Raw genomic sequence first — 18,291 nt, 5'->3', positions numbered from 1 at the left:
ATTTATTGTACTGAACTTCTTCTATCCATGATTTCATTTTAATCCTTACAATGAGCCTATGAAGTAGGGGTCCTTTGCATTTCATAGATGTGCCAACAAAGGCCAAGAGAAGCCAAGACTCTTATTTGATGTTCCACTTAAGAAGCGGGTTTGAACCCAGTTCTGTCTGATTCCAAAGACTAAGCTTTTCATTTCTCTCCAGGGATGGAGTAACCGCATCCACTGTGCAGATCATTATCACCAGTACTTACTGGGCACCTCATTAGAAGAACAACTCAGTCTATGAGCTTTTGGGAAGCACAGGCTCTGGTGGTAAGAAGATGGTTTGGAATCAGCCAAAAAGTCCAGAGTGAGAGCAGATGGTGGATTTGCAGGGACTGGGGAGGGAAAAAGGGACCTGTTAGGGAGGCGTTCTAGATGGACTTTTTTCGAACTTTGAGCCACACAGTTTAGGACTCATTATGGTAGTTTGAGGGTTGGATATTTGTTGTTGGGGAAGAAAGAATTGGGGATGTTTGTTGTTGGCAAAAAAAAAAAAAAAGAAGAAAGAAAGAAAAAAAAAGGAAAAGAGAAAAGAAGAGAAATCTAGACTAAAAGGTCTACCCTGGTGAAACTATTACTGACTGTACTATTTTTGTTCTAATTGAAGCCTGTACACAGTGGACTGGGCACAAGCCTCAGAAAGGAGAAGAATTTAGGTTTGGTCAAGGGAGGGCATTCTTGTCACAGCTGTAGGTGTGGCTGTCAGCAGGCTTTTCCATGATTTTTTAAGGCTGTGAGTCCAGGGACTTCCCTGGCGGTCCAGTGTTTAATACTCTGTGCTCCCACTGCAGAGGGTGTTGGTTCTATCCCTGGTTGGGGAATTAAGAGCCCAGTGCTTGGCAGCCAAAAAGTAAAACAAACAACAACAAAAAAGAATCTGGGTCTAGAGTGTTGGGGGAAGAAAGAGAGAAGCATCAATAATCAAGATACCATCATTCATACAGCTCCATTTGTTTTGGAGATTTCATTCACATATATAATCTAGTTTGATGTTTTTTAATTTTATTGAAAAACACTTGATTTAAAACGTGTTAATTTCTACTACAAAGTGACTCAGCTATACATATATTCTTTTTTCATATTTTTTTCCATTGTGGTTTATCACAGGGTATTGGACATAGCAGCCTGTGCTATATGGTAGGCCTTTGTTTATCCATCCTATATCTACTAGTTTACATCTGCTAATCCCGAGCTCCCAAGCAGATTCACAGACATAGGGAACAGACCTGTGGTTGCCAAGGGGGCGGAGGTATGGGAGGGAAGGACTGGGAGCTTGGAATTAATCTAGTCTCATTTTAACCATAATTTCTGAGAGGAAGATGAGTCAATCTTAACCCCAGCTCACAGCTGTTGTAAATGGGTATTTAACTTAGACCATGCCATGTGGCAGGGAAAGCAGCAGAATGCAGTCTTAGCTCATAAAAACCCTTTCTGGGGGCTTCCCTGGTGGCTCGGTGGTAAAGAATCTGCCTGCCAATGCAGGAGATGCGGGTTCGATCACTATCCAGGAGGATCCCACAAGCCACAAGCCTTACACCACAACTGCTGAGCCTGTGCTCTAGAGCTCAGGAGCCACACTCACTGAGCCTGCATGCCCTAAAGCTCGTGCTCTGCAACCAGAGAAGCCATGAGAAGCTTCTCATCGCAGTGGGAAGCCCGCACACCGCACCTAGAGAGTGGCCCCTGCTTGGCCCCTAGAAGAGCCCATGTTGCAACGAAGACCAAGCACAGCCAAAAGTAATAATCTTAAAAAAAAACCCTTTCTGGGAAACGTTATGGTCAGCGATTGACCAACAAGAGGTAATTCAAACAAATCGAGTCACTTGCCCAGGGTCAAACAGCTACTGAGTGTCAAAGCTGAGACTGGAATCCACACATCTCTGAATCCTGTCACCAGGCTATAGTTACTCTTAAGTACAGGCAGGTATTAGCTTTGAAGTCCCCACAAACAATCCTGTGTCACTGGTTCTGAGGTGCAGATAAGCCAGCAGACTGAACACAGGCCCCGAGGCTCACAGAGCGAAGCCGGATGCGCTGTCCCCTGGTGGCAACACCTACCTGAACCAGCAGCTCCAGTCTCCGGTCATCCAGGAGGCACACCTGGCAGTGCCTGCCTTCTGTCATCTGCGGGGACAAGACAGCAAGAGGGGCATCAGGCTGGGGCCGGCAGGCACACCCTCGAGCTTGATGTACCGTTTTTCTTCATGTGATGTGCTCGGCCTAAAAATGCCATGAGCTGCGGTAATCGTCAGTTTTGGTCATTGTAAACAGATTTATTATACGGCATCAGCTCTTAGGGTTTTTTTGTTTTAGCTCTGAGACTTAAAAGAGAAAAGAATGAAAAGCAAAGACCACTCAATATGTTGAAAATATAATACCTATATGGCACGTACAAAATTTAACTATGAAAAGCAGGCTTTCTGCTCAGAGGAAACAACTATATTTTTCCTTGAATCAGTATTTTATTTTTCAAATGAAAATATTTTATTCATTAGTGTCTTTCAATAAACACAATACATACATAATGTATTTGACAAACAAATCTGTCATATTTGACATAATGTATTTGACAAATGAAACTCAAGTTAAAAAGTGAAGTCTCCAGTTTTGAAATCTTGGTCCCCCTTTGTAATATATCACTACTGTAACTGATAGTTAAGAATAGTTAAGATACCCAGTTAAGAACAGCTTGATGTACAAACTACTAATTATATTTAATTTTTTATCACTTATAATTGCAATATAAGGAAATTATTTCTTGTAAAATATTTAAACAATGCATAAAATGCAAAGATCCACTTTGATTACCAAAAGCTCCAAACCATTCTACCTGCACAAATTACCACGCTGTCAGTTTGAGGCGAATCCTCACAGACCATCTTTATATGGATTTTCAGATATACACATGTACATGTTAAAAACACATCAGTTCAGTTCAGTTGCTCGTCGTGTCCGACTCTTTGCAACCCCACGGACTGTAGCATGCCAGGCTTCCCTGTCCATCACCAACTCCTGGAGTTCACTCAAACCCACATCCAATGAGTCGGTGATGTCATCCAGCCATCTCATCCTCTGTCGTCCCCTTCTCCTCCCGCCTTCAATCTTTCCCAGATATGTGTTAAAAACATATATTCTCATATTAAACGTTCTATTTTAATACTGTTAGACACATTGTTCTCACAACGACACAATGAAGCAGGTACTCTTAATATTTGTATGTGTATGAAACTGTGGTATCTGTGTCGTATCTGGTATCTGTGTATATGAATATTTATATGTGTGAGGTTCTTTTTCAGTTCAAGTAGAACTGCTACACTCACTGTTTGCCCTTTGCTTTTTTAATTAAATATTTCTCGGATATCTTTCCAATGTCAACACATATAGACCAACCTCATTCTTCATAAAAGGTCTATAGTATCAAATCATTTGTGCAGACATATAATAATTCAATGAGTGTCCTGTTAAGAAACACTTAGGTTGTTTTCTGCCTTTTGCTGTCATAAGCAATGTCATCATAAATTTTGCACATCTAGCTTTGTTCATGGATGTAGAACTGCTGGGTCACTTTTGAAAAGCAAGCACAGCACTTTGTCTCTCAGCTGTTGTACAAAATTCTAAGACCCTGGGAATTCCCCGGTGGTCCAGTGGTTAGGACCTATGCTTTCACTGCTCTGGGCCCAGCTTCAATCCCTGGTACTGGAACTAAAATCCTGCAAGCCACGTGGCTTGGCCAAACACAAAATGAAGCAAAACTGTAAGACCTGGAAACTCAGATACATATAATCCAATTTTAAAATGAAAATTGCCTCCATTACTAAGCAGCAACTACATACTCAGCTTTGCTCGAAGTGTTTTTATAATATTATCTCTGAGTTCCCTAGTCACCATCTGAGCTTGGTGTTATTATCCCCAATTCAATAGATGAGAAAATTGAGTGGGATAAGCCATGTGAAAGATACTAATTATAGTATTGTACTTATATTTTTTAAAAATTAGGGTATAGTTGCTTTACAATGTTATGTGAGTTTCTGCTGTACAATGAAGTGGATCAGTTATATGTATATATACATCCCCTCCCTCTTGGAAAGTCTAGAAAGTAGCTCAGTTGGTTAGATGGTGGCATTATGGAGATGTGGCCCGTAAGAACTTTGGAAATAGTGCTAAAAGGTAAGTGAGTAAGTTCTACGTTGTCTCATTTTCCATGATTATGTCCTTAAATCTGCAAAGCCAAGTCTTTGGTGGCAAGAGGAAAGGAAACATATCTTTGTTTTAGGCACTAAGCTGGGAACATCATGGAAACTATCTCATTAAAACTCCACAATATGACAACACCCCCATTTTACAGACAAGGAAACCAAGGTACAGAGTTTAAGGCTAATTATTCAAATTTGCCTGGGCAAGTAAAAAACAAGTTAAAATTTGAATTAATGTCTAAATGAACAACAGAAAAAAAAGTCATCTTTTTTCCTACTGTTCTATAGGGCTTCCCAGCTGGTGCTAGTGGTAAAGAATCTGCCTGCCAATGCAGGAGACATGAGATGTGGGTTCAATCCCTGGGTTAGAAAGATCCCATTGAGGAGGGCATGGTAACCCAATCCAGTATTCTTGTCTGGAGAATCCCATGGGCAGAGGAACCTGCTGGGCTACAGTCCATGGGGTCGCAAAGAATAGGACACAACTGAAGCAATTTAGCAACAACACACTATAGGAGGAAACAAATCAATGTTTCAGTTTAACTCATTTGATCTCTTTTTAAAACCGGCAAGCAAACCCAAAGCACATGCCCCAGAGAACAATATTAAAAAATAATACTCAAAAGATCAACGGAAACAATATGAATCCATTAAGGAATATGTCAAAACTTATAAAATATTACAAAGTACTCTGTTGCTGCATAACCCAAATGAATTTATTTCTGGATTAAAAACAAAACAAAACCACTTCTTCGCCTTTCAGTTTTTCTTTGGATCCACCTTGATTTAGGTCAATGTATCTTTTGTCAATACATTATTTTATCTCAGAGAATTTAACAGTAAATATTTTTTAGGTGTATCTGGCCATCTCATGATAGACATAGGGAGTGGTGCCCATGTTTGTACAACTTGGTTGTAACCCTTTAGCCTTAGTTGATTGGATGAGGAGAAAGACAGCTGACCTAAGGTGGGCCAATCAGAACCTCAGTCCAGGGAATCTGGAACTGAGTCTGAGTGGATGAAAATACGGTGGTTGTGGGGCAGCCACTATCTGCAGCATGTAGAGAAAAAGGAAAACCATCTGCAGGGAGAACGAAGGAGACAGGGAACTGGAAGGAGGCAAGAGAAAATCACACAGCCTGAGGAGAAGCTTGAGAGTTGCTGTCAGAGTTCCTAGTGTCTCTCCAGTCACGTCTAGCCCATTCCACTGGCGTGAATCCTTATTCTTTTTTTAAAAAAATTTATTTCTTTATTGAAGTATGGCTGATTTGCAATATTGAGTTAATTTCTGCTGTACAGCAAAGTGACTCAGTTATACATATGCATCAGACCAGATCAGATCAGTCGCTCAGTCGTGTCCGACTCTTTGCGACCCCATGAATCACAGCACGCCAGGCCTCCCAGTCCATCACCAACTCCTGGAGTTCACATGCATACATTCTTAATTATATTCTTTTCCATTGTGGTTTATCCAGAATCCTTGTTCTTGAGTTCCATAAAATATCCCTGTATTCCTTTGATAAATCCACTTCCCCTATGCCCGTCTCTTAAGCTACCTTGAGTTGGAGGCTGCTTATTGCAACTAAAAGCATGTTCACAAGACACCACAAGGATCTATACTGAAGCTAAGTCGCTTCAGTCGTGTCTGACTCTGTGTGACCTCATGGACTGTAGCCCCCCAGGCTCCCCTGTCCACGGGATTCTCCAGGCAAGAATACTGGAGTGGGTTGCAATGCCCTCCTCCAGGGGATCTTGCTGACCGAGAGATCGAACCCGTGTTTCTTAGGTCTACCTGCACTGGCAGGTGAGTTCTTTACAGATGCCAGAGAATGGACTCCCCACATGATGTCATTCATATGGTAAAATTACTCAAATTACTGATGCTCTCATCAAAGACAATACAACAGCTGGCGGGCAGTGGAAAGGACTTAACAAATACCCACCATGTGATGTGAGGATCACACACACAAGCTAGATGGAGAAGGGCAGTGCAGACGAACTGGGGAGATGCCGCTACAGTTTTATGCCCACACTGGCATGTCCCAGTCCCGGTCACATCTGAGCCCACAGGCCTAAGCCCTTTCCTATGTGGGAGGACGGCTTCTCTGGGAGGTCAAAGGGCTGATTTGACCATCGGTAACAATAGAAAAACCTGCCTGGTGTAAGCTCTTATATATAGAATGGATAAACACCAAGGTACTACTGTATAGCACAGGGAACTATACTCAATATCCTACAAGAAACCATAATATTCTAAAAAGAATATTAGAAAAGAATATTCTTTTCTTTAGCAAGAATATTCTAAAAGAATGTAAATATATGTATAACTGAATCACTTTACTGTATAGCAGAAATTAACACATTGTAAATGTATAAAAACTATACATTAACAAAATAAATAGGGTGGGAAAAAACAAAGAAAAACCTGCCCTTGTCACTTACTTAAATCAAAGGTTGAGAGGTGATGGGGCTGTATTTTGTTGGTCAAAACAATGTTTATGAATAAATTTCAGTTGATGACACTAGAAATTAGGATATGCCACTTAATAAAATTTTAGATGGTAAGATCCAGAAACTGTGGGATGGATTTCCTTCACAGCTACAGGGTGAGGCTGAGCAGCCCCCTCTGAAGACGGCGTTTGTGGTCTCTGGTTCACACATGTGTATTATGTGCCAGGTTCCTGGGAGTCCAGTTACGGGAACACACAAACCACATTCAAGTACACCCGATGCGAGGGAAGAGACACAACCAAACGTCCAAGAAGGGCCTGGCGTGCACGGGGCAACGGTGTGACACCGGACCCTTACTAACATAAAGTATCTCAAAATAAATGACCCAAAGTCAGGTAGTCCTAATTCAGAGCTTCCAGCGTAACAGGGTTTCTAAGAGAGTTTAGGGGGATACAAATTTGAAATCCAAGCTACATGTGAACCAATGTGTTTACGTGGGATCACAAAAGAAAAATAGGAGAGGCTGCAGAATAAAAAAAAACCATTCATGTTTTCTTCTTTAAAGAAAAAAAATTTACTATTTCAGTCTCTACACAGCCTATGAAGGGGGAATCTCATTCAAGCACCAGGAAACTGAGGCCTGAGAAATGATGCAACTTATATAACTGTTCTAAACCAGACTTGGGCTCAAAATTGTACTTTATCTCTTACTATCTATATTACCTTTAAAAAGTTACTCAGTCTTTCCAAACCACAGAAGCAACATCCTGACAGTTTTTAATCTGACACTCTTGAGAGTAAAATATTCTGCTTCTGAGAACCACAATTATTATAGTCCCCACACACTTTAAAATTAGCAAGCAAACAGCTAAACTTTTCTGTAATCCATTTATCCTTCCATTAAAACAAAAAACTTTTTAATAGGAAGAATGTTATCAACCCATTTTAAAGAAGATAAATGACAGGTGAAGTTTAAAAAGCACACAGTAGAAACATTCTCCAGAGCTGATGGAGCAGAAATAAAAGAGAGAGGACAGCTAGTTTCTGTGTCCTTCTGTGTCCCTGTCACCGGGCTAAGCATTTTAATAAACACACTAACACCACCACTAACAAACCCTTTGTACATTCCAGGCATTGCACTAAGCACTTTACACATATGAACATATTCAACCCTCATGACACTCACACAAGGCAGTAATCTCATCTCCCAATAACACATGGGAAGGAGGTTACTAGGGCAATTATAAATAACAGGATTCATAAACAGCAGAACTAGACCCAAACCCAAAGCCCAAGCTCTTAACTACTTAGCTACCCACAAGGTACTCCCTACGCTATAAAGTGACAAATTGTAGGAAAGCCTTCCCACGCAGCACATTTTCAGGAGAGGAGATAAGTGGGTAGAAAAGAGAAAACAATGCATTGTAAAGTAGGTATGAAAAACCATCTCAGTTCCAGGGCAGAATCATTTGACTACAAGTAGTTAGAATCATAGAACTTAGACTCTTAAAAGAGATCTAATCTCCACTGCTTATTTGGAATGTGGGTAAATTAAGGACAGATGTGCACAGTACCACACAGGGAGTCAGTATGAGCCCCAGGATTAAAACACAGGACTCTGGAATCTAAAAAATAACGCAATTAATGAATAATAATAATAAAAAAGGGAACAGACTCACAGATATAGAGAACAAAGTGGGGAGAGGTGGGGCGGCAGGGTAGGGGACTCAGAGGCACAAACTACTAGGAATAAAATAAATACGTTACAAGGATATATTATACAGCACAAGGAGTACAGCCAATGTTTTATAATAACTTTAAATGCAGTAAAACCTTGAAAAATCTTGAGACACTATGTTGTATACCTGAAACTTATGTAATAAAACTCAGGTCGCTGTCTTTCAGGCTAGACAGAGCACACGTGGGGAGTATGAGGTTACTCAGCTGCTAAACACCACCTTACACAAATGTACTTTTCCCCCCAAAAGATGGATTTAAAAAGAAAAAATTAAAAAAACTATTGTAACCACAAAAAGAAAAAAGCCTAAGCATTTCTTCTTTATTTTCAAATATGACTCCCACTGAAGCTTTCTCTTCTAATGTCATCCACAGGAGTCATATGTGAAGGGAGCTGTTAGGGTCACAATGATTATACTGACACATTCAAAATCACCCTGGAGCCCCATGGGGACCACCGGAGCAGTTTCAGATTTGACCCCTACACAGTGACAGCTAACAGCAGCAATGCTTCTCGTGGAATAGAAACACATGTAACAAAAACGAGCTCTTTGGAAAGTTTCTCTTGACACTCACCCAGACTGGATATCCCTCCCACCACCCCTTCCCTCCTTCAACCTCAGGAGTTTGGAGGTTAAAATCGTGCATGTTGGATTAAAACTCCCACCTCAGTGGCTGCCCTGCGCTTGCTCCCCAGCTGATAGAGCAGGTCCTCAGAGGCTAAGTGCTGAGTGCTGGTGGAAAGACCTCCATCTGCTCAGTGGTAAATGAGGAAGATCAGAAGGGAAGTGAGAACTGGCCACAGGCCAGACCGCTGGCTTCCTGGGGCGCCCTGGATGTGCAGCCTGTAGTGGGCTTCAAGTCTGCGAGAACCTCCCCCTACCAAATCCCAATCTCACTATCTGATTTAGAAGATGAGAGTGGAGAGTCAGAAAAACAGAAACAAGCAGAAACAACAACAACCGCACCCCCCCCCCAACAAACAAACCTAAGGGCAAGTCAAGACAGGGCATGGTGGGATCATTCCTAATGACTGGGGGCAGCTTAGAAAGCCAACAGGAAGTATCAGTTACAAAATAAATAAATAAAAGGCCAGAAGCCCAGCCTACTTTGGTTTTGCTTTAGTAGCTCTTTGGAACAGGGAAATGTAAAACCTTGGTAAGGAAGCAACAAGCTTCATTTCCTCTCTCTCATTCCTTTTGACCTTTACTGAAAGTTCAGCAAAAGAGGACCTGTCTCATTGAAATGACTTCTCAAGATGTGTTGTGGGGTGATGGATCTAGAGTTTAGTCCACCACCATCTCTTACCTAGATGTGGGTAAAATCGGCTACCTAATCGGGATTCATTCTTTTGAGTCCAGTCTCCCTATGGTTTTGTGAGTGATCTCCCTTCACTCCCTGCTTAAAAATACCCAAGGGCTCCTCCAGCAGTGCAGGGGAGAATCCAGCTCCTTGCCTCACTGACACTGTCCACGGAACCTGACCCCCCACCCTCTCTAACTTCATTTACAACCCACCTGCCTTGACTTGACACACCAGTCACATTGACCTTCTTTTCTTCCTCAGCACGAAGGCTTGTTCCTACTTTGAGACTCAGTATATACACTGTTCTCTCTGTCTGGAATGCTCTTGCCCCAGATTATGGCATGACTGGGTGCTTTTGCATCTTTCAGATGTTAAATCAAATGCCACCATCTTCAAGAGGCCTTCCCTGTCCTCAGTGTAAAGCCTGGACACTGTCTCTTACACCACATTGCGGTGCTATGACAGAGAACATACCAGAAAAGAAATTATTTTGTTGTTGTTGTTTGTTTATTCTTCTCTGAATGTCGATTCTACGGGAGAGGCCTTGGTTGATGTGTTCACCACTGTATCCCCAAGGCCTGGAACAGTGCCCGGCACATGGCTAGAAAGTGGACAATAAATCTCTGCTCAGGGAAGGAACACTTTAACTGGTCTAGATGCAGTTACCAATGAAATTGGTTGACAAATGATTTAAACGTGTAGAGCATAATGCAAATTGAGGACGTTCCAAAAACACCTCCCAAGCCTTGACCAGACAGACAAACACATACAAAAAAAACAAAAACAAGCGTTCTGCCCAGAGAACAAGGTGTGCTATTAATTCCTCATGAGATGAGGTATCTTGGAGGAAATGGAGAGACGGAAAAGGGACGTATCTGGGACGTTCTTACTTTAGGATCTATTGAGTGGATGGAGTTTTAGATTTCACGCACATGATGTCAACCTCAGCTGAACAGGGTCCCTTTATACCGTCTCTGGGTGCTGAGTGAATATGAGCTATTGACACTCTCGTTCAGAGAATGGCCTAGACTGACACAGACGTCTCCAATGCCAGTCAGCTGCAATTTCCCTTAAGGTCTTTCAAGACGGTGCCTGCCCTCCCAGCATGCAGTCCCTGGGGACTTCTTTTTTCAGTATCAATCACCCATTCTCTTAGCTTCGAGGAAGCATGCGGGACGTGTCACACGAGCGCTAAGCGCTCCACATGGGTACTGTCTTTTTTCATGCTGTAAACAACCCTCGGAAGTGAGAAGTTTTCCTGTTGAGATTTTGTAGGTGGCAAAACTGAAGGGCAGAGATGTTGAGTAACTCATGTCAGGTCAAGATGCTGTGTGACCTGGGGCAGGATCTTGGGACCATGAGTTCTATCAAAGTAGGACTCCTGGGAGTCTCCTGCAGTTCACTGGGACCAGAGCAGGCAAAGGAGAGACAGTGAGGAAGGAAGAAGCACAGGTGGCATAAAAGAAGCAGAGGAAGAAAGGAAAACGGGCCGGGGTTGGGGGAGTGAAAAAGAGGGGGAGAATTCCCTTAACCAAGGATGAATAATCTGCTTTAGGAAAAATACTAAGAAGTAATGGCTGCTGTGTGCCAGCTCTTTCCAGAGAGCTTTCTTTTCTTTACGCGGGCCATTTACATTCTCTCATAACAACACTGTGAGGTAGATTCCAATCCTGTATCACTCCGGTGAGAAAACTGAGGCTCAGAGAAGGTAACTGACGGACCCCAGTCCACAGGGTTACAGAGCTAGGAAGAGGCGGCTCGCGCTTATGCTCAGTCGTGCCCAATTCTTTGCGACCCCGCAGACTGTATGCAGCCCGCCAGGCTCCTATGTCTGTGGGATTATCCTGGCAAGAATAACCCACTGGAGTGCGTTGCCACTTCCTCCTCCAGGGGATCTTCCTGACCTGGGCATTGAACCTGTTTATCCTGCAGCTCCTGCACTGGCAGGTGGGTTCTTTACCACTGAGGCCCCTGGGAAGCCCAGGAAAAGGTGGAATAGGACATCAATGCAGGCATCTGACTCCATGGTCCATGCCCTGCACTGTTGGGTCACATTACTTCTGTTACGAGCTGTGGCGCTAGTGGTAAAGAACCCCCCTGCCAGTGCAAGAGCGCAGGAGACATGAGTTCAGTCTCCGGGTTGGGAAGTTAATACCCAGGAGAAACGGCAACCCACTCCAGTATTCTTGCCTGAAGAATCCCATGGACAGAGGAGCCTGGCAGGCTATAGTGGGGTCGCAAAGAGTTGGACATGATTGCTGCTGCTGCTAAGTCGCTTCAGTCGTGTCCGACTCTGTGCGACCCCATAGACGGCAGCCCACCAGGCTCCCCCGTCCCTGGGATTCTCCAGGCAAGAACACTGGAGTGGGTTGCCATTTCCTTCTCCAATGCATGAAAGTGAAAAGTGAAAGTGAAGTCGCTCAGTTGTGTCCAACTCTTAGTGACCCCATGGACTGCAGCCTACCAGACTCCTCCGTCCATGGGATTTTCCAGGCAAGAGTACTGGAGTGGGGTGCCATTGCCTTCTCCATGGACATGACTGAGCATCCACAATTATTAGTCTTACACATTAAATCACATGTGGCTGAGGCATTTTACGTATCATCTTGATTGTCATGCATCACACTATTCTGGAAGAGCTTGATCTACATCCACCAAATTACAGCTGCCTGGTTCCAGCCACTATCTGAAAGCAAGGTCAGAGGGGTGCAAAAAGTTTTTGCAATCAGCATTCCTTGGCTCTCTCCTGCAGTTGCCAAAACGGCTTCTCTGTGCTTGTTAATGATTTTCAGTGACTACCAGGATGGAGTCAACTCCCACCTCTTGTGCCGCCGGTTCTGTGCTACTTATGTGAGCACTCTGGGCACAGGATGATTATTCATGGGTTAGGTGGCTGCCTGGGCCTGACTCCATTATTCTGGGCTTAAGAATGCAGTCCAGCACACAGTGCAGTTGATTCAGGGTGGAGAAACTCTGGAGCATGTGTTCATTCATTCACTCAACCAATATTCAGCACTTCCTAAATGCGAGCACTATTCTGGGTACTAAGACACCCATAAATGAGATCCACAGGACAGTGTCTCTGAAGCTTGTCTCACAGTGTGATTTCTCAACACTGGCACCATTGACATTTGAGGCTGGACAGTTCTTTGTTGTGGGGTCTACCCCCATGCACTGTAGGAGTTTTAGCAGCCTCCCTGGCCTCAACCCACTAGATGCCAGCACTCCTTCCTTCCACGTGACAACCATATGTCTTCTGACCCTGACAAGTGTCTCCCAGAGGATGAAATGGTCCCTGATTGAGAACAACTGCTCTAAAGATAAGGAGAAAAAATGAACAAGGGTTGGGCAGTAGAGACAGATTGAAAGTTTGGGATTGATATGTACACACTTCTATATTTAAAGCAGATAACCAACAAGGACCTACTGTATAGCACAGGGAATGCTGCTCAATATTTTATAATAACCTGAATGGGAAAAGACTTTGAAAAAGAACAGATACATATACATGTATAACTGAATCACTTTGCTGCACACCTGAAACTAACACAACACTGTTAATCAACCATGCTCCACGATAAAAGAAAAAAGAATGAAACAAGATATTTTCAGATAAGAATAGGGCTCTGAAATAGCTCAGTTGGCAATGCAGTGAAGTTCTGAGCATGTGCAAAGAACATGCTTCAAAGCTGACTTCTTACCCAGGAAGCACAAAACTTGAGCAAGTGGAGAAAAGTTAAATTGGACCACAGCTCTTGACAGGTGGCTCCCAGGAGAGATTGGAAGGATAACCTTGTTTTCTGGATGTTAGCATTCAACTGCTAGCCCCTTTCTGCCTGGCAGAGGTTGGAGAAAAGCAAGCAAGAAAAGCTATTTCTGTGGATCCAGCATCAACCTGGCAAGCAAGCTCAGTCAGCTTTAGCAGACATTCCCCAGGGAGGATATTCTCATAAAAGACAATCCCTTATCAGATTATCTCCTGATCTCATAAGACAGGTGAAAAGAAAGGGCAGGTTTGAAAGAAAGAAAGAGAAAGAGAGAAATGGGGAGGGATGGGGGAAGGGGATAACTTATTAAGCCTGGAGCTGAAGGCCATCAGGAGAAACCAGCCTAGTGTCAATGAGGCGTACACAGGTTTTAGAATTGGGAGGCGTGGGTGTGTATCCCAGTTCTGTCATGTAACTAAGAGTGTGGCCTGAAAGTCAGACTCTCTCTCAACCTCAGTGTACATGCCTATAAAACGGGAATGGTAAGAATCAATCTCATTTAGCTTTGTCTCTTGTATTAATGCAGGTTGAACCTATTGTAAAATTTACTTCAAAGGTCAGAAGGTAGTCGTATCACCAGTCATTCACTCAATTTATTAGGCAGAGATTATGCGTTAGGATCTGTGCGAAGTGCCTGACATGCTTTCCCGACCTTACTCTAGTGCAGTGAGTCTTAGAATTAGTGGAAATGATTTATAAGCTGCTGACTACTATTATGTGAACTGTAAGTGGTTATTTTCAGTTGGTTAAGTGACTGTTTTCCTCAAGAAAAAAGTTCTCCTGGATTATTAAGAGGTCAAACTGTCACATTAGCATTGAACAGTTTAACTCCACCAGTTAAACCCTGGAGAGAGCAGGCAACTCAACAGCTGGGGATTAATTCCATTCTGATTTCTCAGTGATAATCAAGAGATTAACTCAAAATCACCATTTGTACCTGCCTATGTGCACAAAAGGGGTTTCCCACATGGGCTCCCCAGATGGTGCAGTGGTAAAGAATCTGCCTGCCAACGCAGGAGACGCAAGAGAAGCAGGTTCTCTCCCTGGGTCGGGAAGATCCCCTGGAGGAAGAAATGACAACCCACTCTAGTACTCTTGCCTGGAAAATCCAGCGGACAGAGAAGGCTGGCAGGCTACAGTCCACAGGGTTGCAAAGAGTCGGACACGACTGAGCAACTGAGCACAAGTACAAGCATGTGGCCAAAGCTGGGGAAACTCTTGCAAACTCTTACTCCTTATCTGACTGCCACCAAACCGTGTCTGGGGCTAGCTACTCTTGTTTTCAACAACACAAAATGGAAATCAATACATGTTGATTGTATTGTTCATGTCTTGTGCTTTGACATACATTTTGTCCACCAAATTCTCACAACCATCCTGTGAAGTAGATAGTTACGAAGTGCCAAAGGGTCCCAGGTAATAAGGGGCTGAGCCAAGTTCAAGAAGGAGCTCATCAAAGGAAAAGGGGGAAAATAGGTGACCTGTCTTCACAGAAGCTTCTTCATGGAAGCAGCTGCCGTGAAAACAGGGTTGTCTATATATATATATTCAGACTCTGCATCATTTTCCAATTAGAAACTCTGATGAGACACTGTCAAATGTTTATTTTCAGGAAACCATGGAGGATATGTCTGCTTTTTTTTTTTTTCCCCCAGAAAGAAACATCCTCTTTACTTAAAACCAGTTGTTAGACTGTATTTTTAGACATCACGGTACAGTATAAATGAGTCAAAAAAGAAAAGAAAAAAAATGGGAGGGTACAGATACTGTAAACAGGAAAAGTCACAAAGTGGAACCAAGAAAAGCTGAGAAGACTGCCCGGGCCAAGGGGGATTTTCGTTCCTGTCTGCCTTTCAGGTTGACCAGAAAAGAAGTTCTCTGGTCGCTGGGTAGAAATTGGAAATTTTAGCTTCAGTGATCATGCAAGTAGCAGACACCCTGTGGTTTGGAAACTTTTTGCTTTGCCAACTGTCAGTTTTCTCTTTTCCCGTGAAAAACAGCCTGTAGGAAGGAGTGAAAGTACTGCGTCTTTCAAAAAACTTAAAGACAGGCACAGCTCGGGTGGAGAGATTTTAAAAATAAACTGCTGTACTTGTAACTGAAAGATACTCTCAGTACTGTTTATTCAGTAAGGCACATTTGGAAATCTGGACTCGATATAAGCCATCCGCAGAGCAAACAGATTACATACATTGCCATACAAACCTAAGAATAAACAAAAATTAATCAGAAAACCTAAATCAACTTTACACTAATTTTAGAAGACATACTTATTGTCAGAATTTTCACGTTTCAATTTTTTCATTGGCCTTGTTAGAATGTCTCTGATTTATGCTTTTCAAAATCTCTTGGTTCTTTGGGTCCAAGTGTAAGTAGAGGATAAAATAGATCCTTAGGAAGTTTATAATTATTATATTAATAATACAAATGGATTCTACTAGATCCAGAATCCTATCTTGGTTGATAGAAATGTCTATTTGAGTAGGGGATTTAGCAAAGCATTATCAAGTAGTGAAAACAGAAAAGTCAATTCATTTTGGACAATATAGAAAAATTCTTAACATCCAGGACTCATTTTACCATCACAGAACAAACCATTCCCCTCAACCTAGATACTTCTAATATTCAGTGATGAAACTTTAATGTAATCTAATGCTGGTTGTGCTTTCAAAGAGGATTCAGTCTTTTTTTGAGGCTAACATTGGATTCAAAGATTAAAACAGAGCAAACCCAAAACTGGAAGGCCACAGGTCAGAGAGATGAGAGAAATTCATAACAGGAGCCCAAGAAGACTTCTGGGTGAGCACCAGGAAACACAATGAGGGGAAAGAATCCTCTGAGGGAGCCATCCCCTAACAGCTCATGAGCATCTACTGTCCCGTTTTCTAGCTGGTTTTTAAGTGTAACCAATATTAAAAATTAAGCTAGATCAACTTACATCTTTTACTCCCTTTTACTATTCTCTTTGTTCTTGAGGTTATTAACATCTAGTGAATCAGTATGGCAGCAATTCTGTTTAGTGATGCCTAATGCTCATCTTTTCCCAACTCAGTGTTGTTAACCTTGATGACATGAAGTCAGTCAAGGTGAGAATATTATTGGAAATTGGCAAATGCTACCTGGTAGCTTGGGCTTCACTGATGGCTCAGTGGTAAAGAATCTACCTGCCAATACAGGAGAGGCAGGTTTGATATCTGGGTCAGAAAGATTCCCTGGAGGAGGAAATGGCAACCCACTCCAGTATTCTCGTTTGGAAAATCTCATACACAGAGGAACCTGGTGCCCTACAGTCCATAGGGTTGCAAAAGGATCAGATACAACTCAGCGACTAAACAAGAACCCTTGTCCCCAGAAAGCTGGTTGTTAAACATTTACCAACATACCACTGGAGAAGTTCAATGGGAGAAGGGGACCTGGGGGGAGGACATTGCTCAGAGCTCTGGGTCAGGATGCTGAGACCACTGAGAGACTCGTGACAAAGGTGAAAGAACAGAGGTTTTCAGTCCAGGCATAACTCTGTTCAAAGCTCAGCTGATTCAACTTTCTTAGGACTTATTTATTACATCTCTAAAATGGGACCAATAATAGCTACTGACATAAAGAAGAGCTTAGTGAAAAGAGGTGGACATAAACAGTGCCAGTTATACTTTATTATTATATCTGACAAATCCCCAGTGGGCTAGCTCATTGCTGAGGTTCTCTCGACCCAGGACTAGGATGCTCATATCAAATGCTCAGTGTCATTTGCTTTTCCTGTTATTTCAGTACTGGAATGTAAGCTTCACTTACTGCTGCTTTCCTAGCCCCTAAGCCAATACCAAGACCACTGTAGGGCAAAGTAAGTATGTGTGGAATGAATGAATTTCCCTTCATTTTCAGCTCCTGATCCACTTCTGGGTTTTCTGCCCGTTTCTACTGTTAAGGTCTCATTGGCAAGTGAGGGACTCCTTTGCCTCTTAACTGCCAGGTCCCAACCAGCTGTGTTGCTGCAACCCTTCTGGAATCAATCAAACCACTGGAACTCTTCTCCTGCTAAAGCAGACCGCCGTGACCTTAAAGCCTTGGTGAAAGACGCTTCCAGGGTTTTCATCACAAGCAGAACCAAGCCTGTGCCATTCTGCTTGGTTGGCAAGTTTCCCCCTGCTTCTATTCCTGCTCTGAAATAATCTCAGTTCCGCTCTGCCCCCAGCAGAACGGGTGAGTCTTGTGAAAGGAAATCTCACCCAACATTTGGGGCTGTAACCAAGGCAAACCAAGTATTTCCCCTGGTGGCCCTGCCTCAGCCCTGTTTCTTAGATGCGCTCTCCTAGAGCGGCATTTCTGAAGGGAGGGGGGTGTGGTCATTTAAAAAAGGATGGGTGTCTCTGCTAAGAGTGGCCTGGATGTTGGGTTATGCAAACTCAGTGGGAAGTCATTACCTTCCAGAATTTCTAGTACTTTTCTAATCACATTTGCTTTAGTAAGAGGGGTTAAGCAGGGTGGAGCTGCCCACTTGGCTAGTGCAGGGTAGTGGCTGGGAGCAACCCCGAGGAAGACCAGTGGGCGTGATGCCTGACCCTGGCTCTGTCTCGAACTAGCTGGACACTTCCGGCAAGCCACTTACCTTCTCTGAGTAGTTGCATTGTAGCATCCCATGGATGTGTGTGTTAGGTCGCTTCAGTCCTGTCTGACTCTTTGTGATGCTATAGACTGTAGCCTGCCAGGCTCCTCTGTCCATGGGATTTCCCCAGGCAAGAATACTAGAGTGGGTAGCCATGTCCTTCTCCAGGGATCTTTACAAACCAGGGATCAAACTT

General features: G+C 43.0%; 1 protein-coding gene across 10 annotated transcripts in view; it reads right to left on the bottom strand.

Moving 5' to 3' along the window:
* FRMD4B (FERM domain containing 4B) overlaps nt 1–18,291 on the bottom strand; it is a 358,959-nt gene that overhangs the window by 131,753 nt on the left and 208,915 nt on the right. For 9 of the 10 annotated variants that reach the window (XM_086366868.1, XM_086366871.1, XM_086366869.1 and 6 more), the window contains one exon: nt 2,101–2,166. In XM_086366868.1, coding sequence (XP_086222994.1) covers nt 2,101–2,166 — 66 coding nt within the window. Of the gene's footprint in view, nt 1–2,100; nt 2,167–9,090; nt 9,145–18,291 lie in introns of those variants that run through there. The other variant, XM_086366873.1, reaches the window with a different exon arrangement.

Source organism: Bos grunniens, chromosome 22, assembly GCF_055505025.1.
Source record: "Bos grunniens cultivar Pamir isolate PY7600 chromosome 22, Bosgru_T2T1.0, whole genome shotgun sequence".
Classification (NCBI taxonomy): domain Eukaryota; kingdom Metazoa; phylum Chordata; class Mammalia; order Artiodactyla; family Bovidae; genus Bos; species Bos grunniens.
The sequence above is the reverse complement of the archived record's forward strand: the minus strand, read 5'-3'. Positions and strand labels throughout refer to the sequence as shown.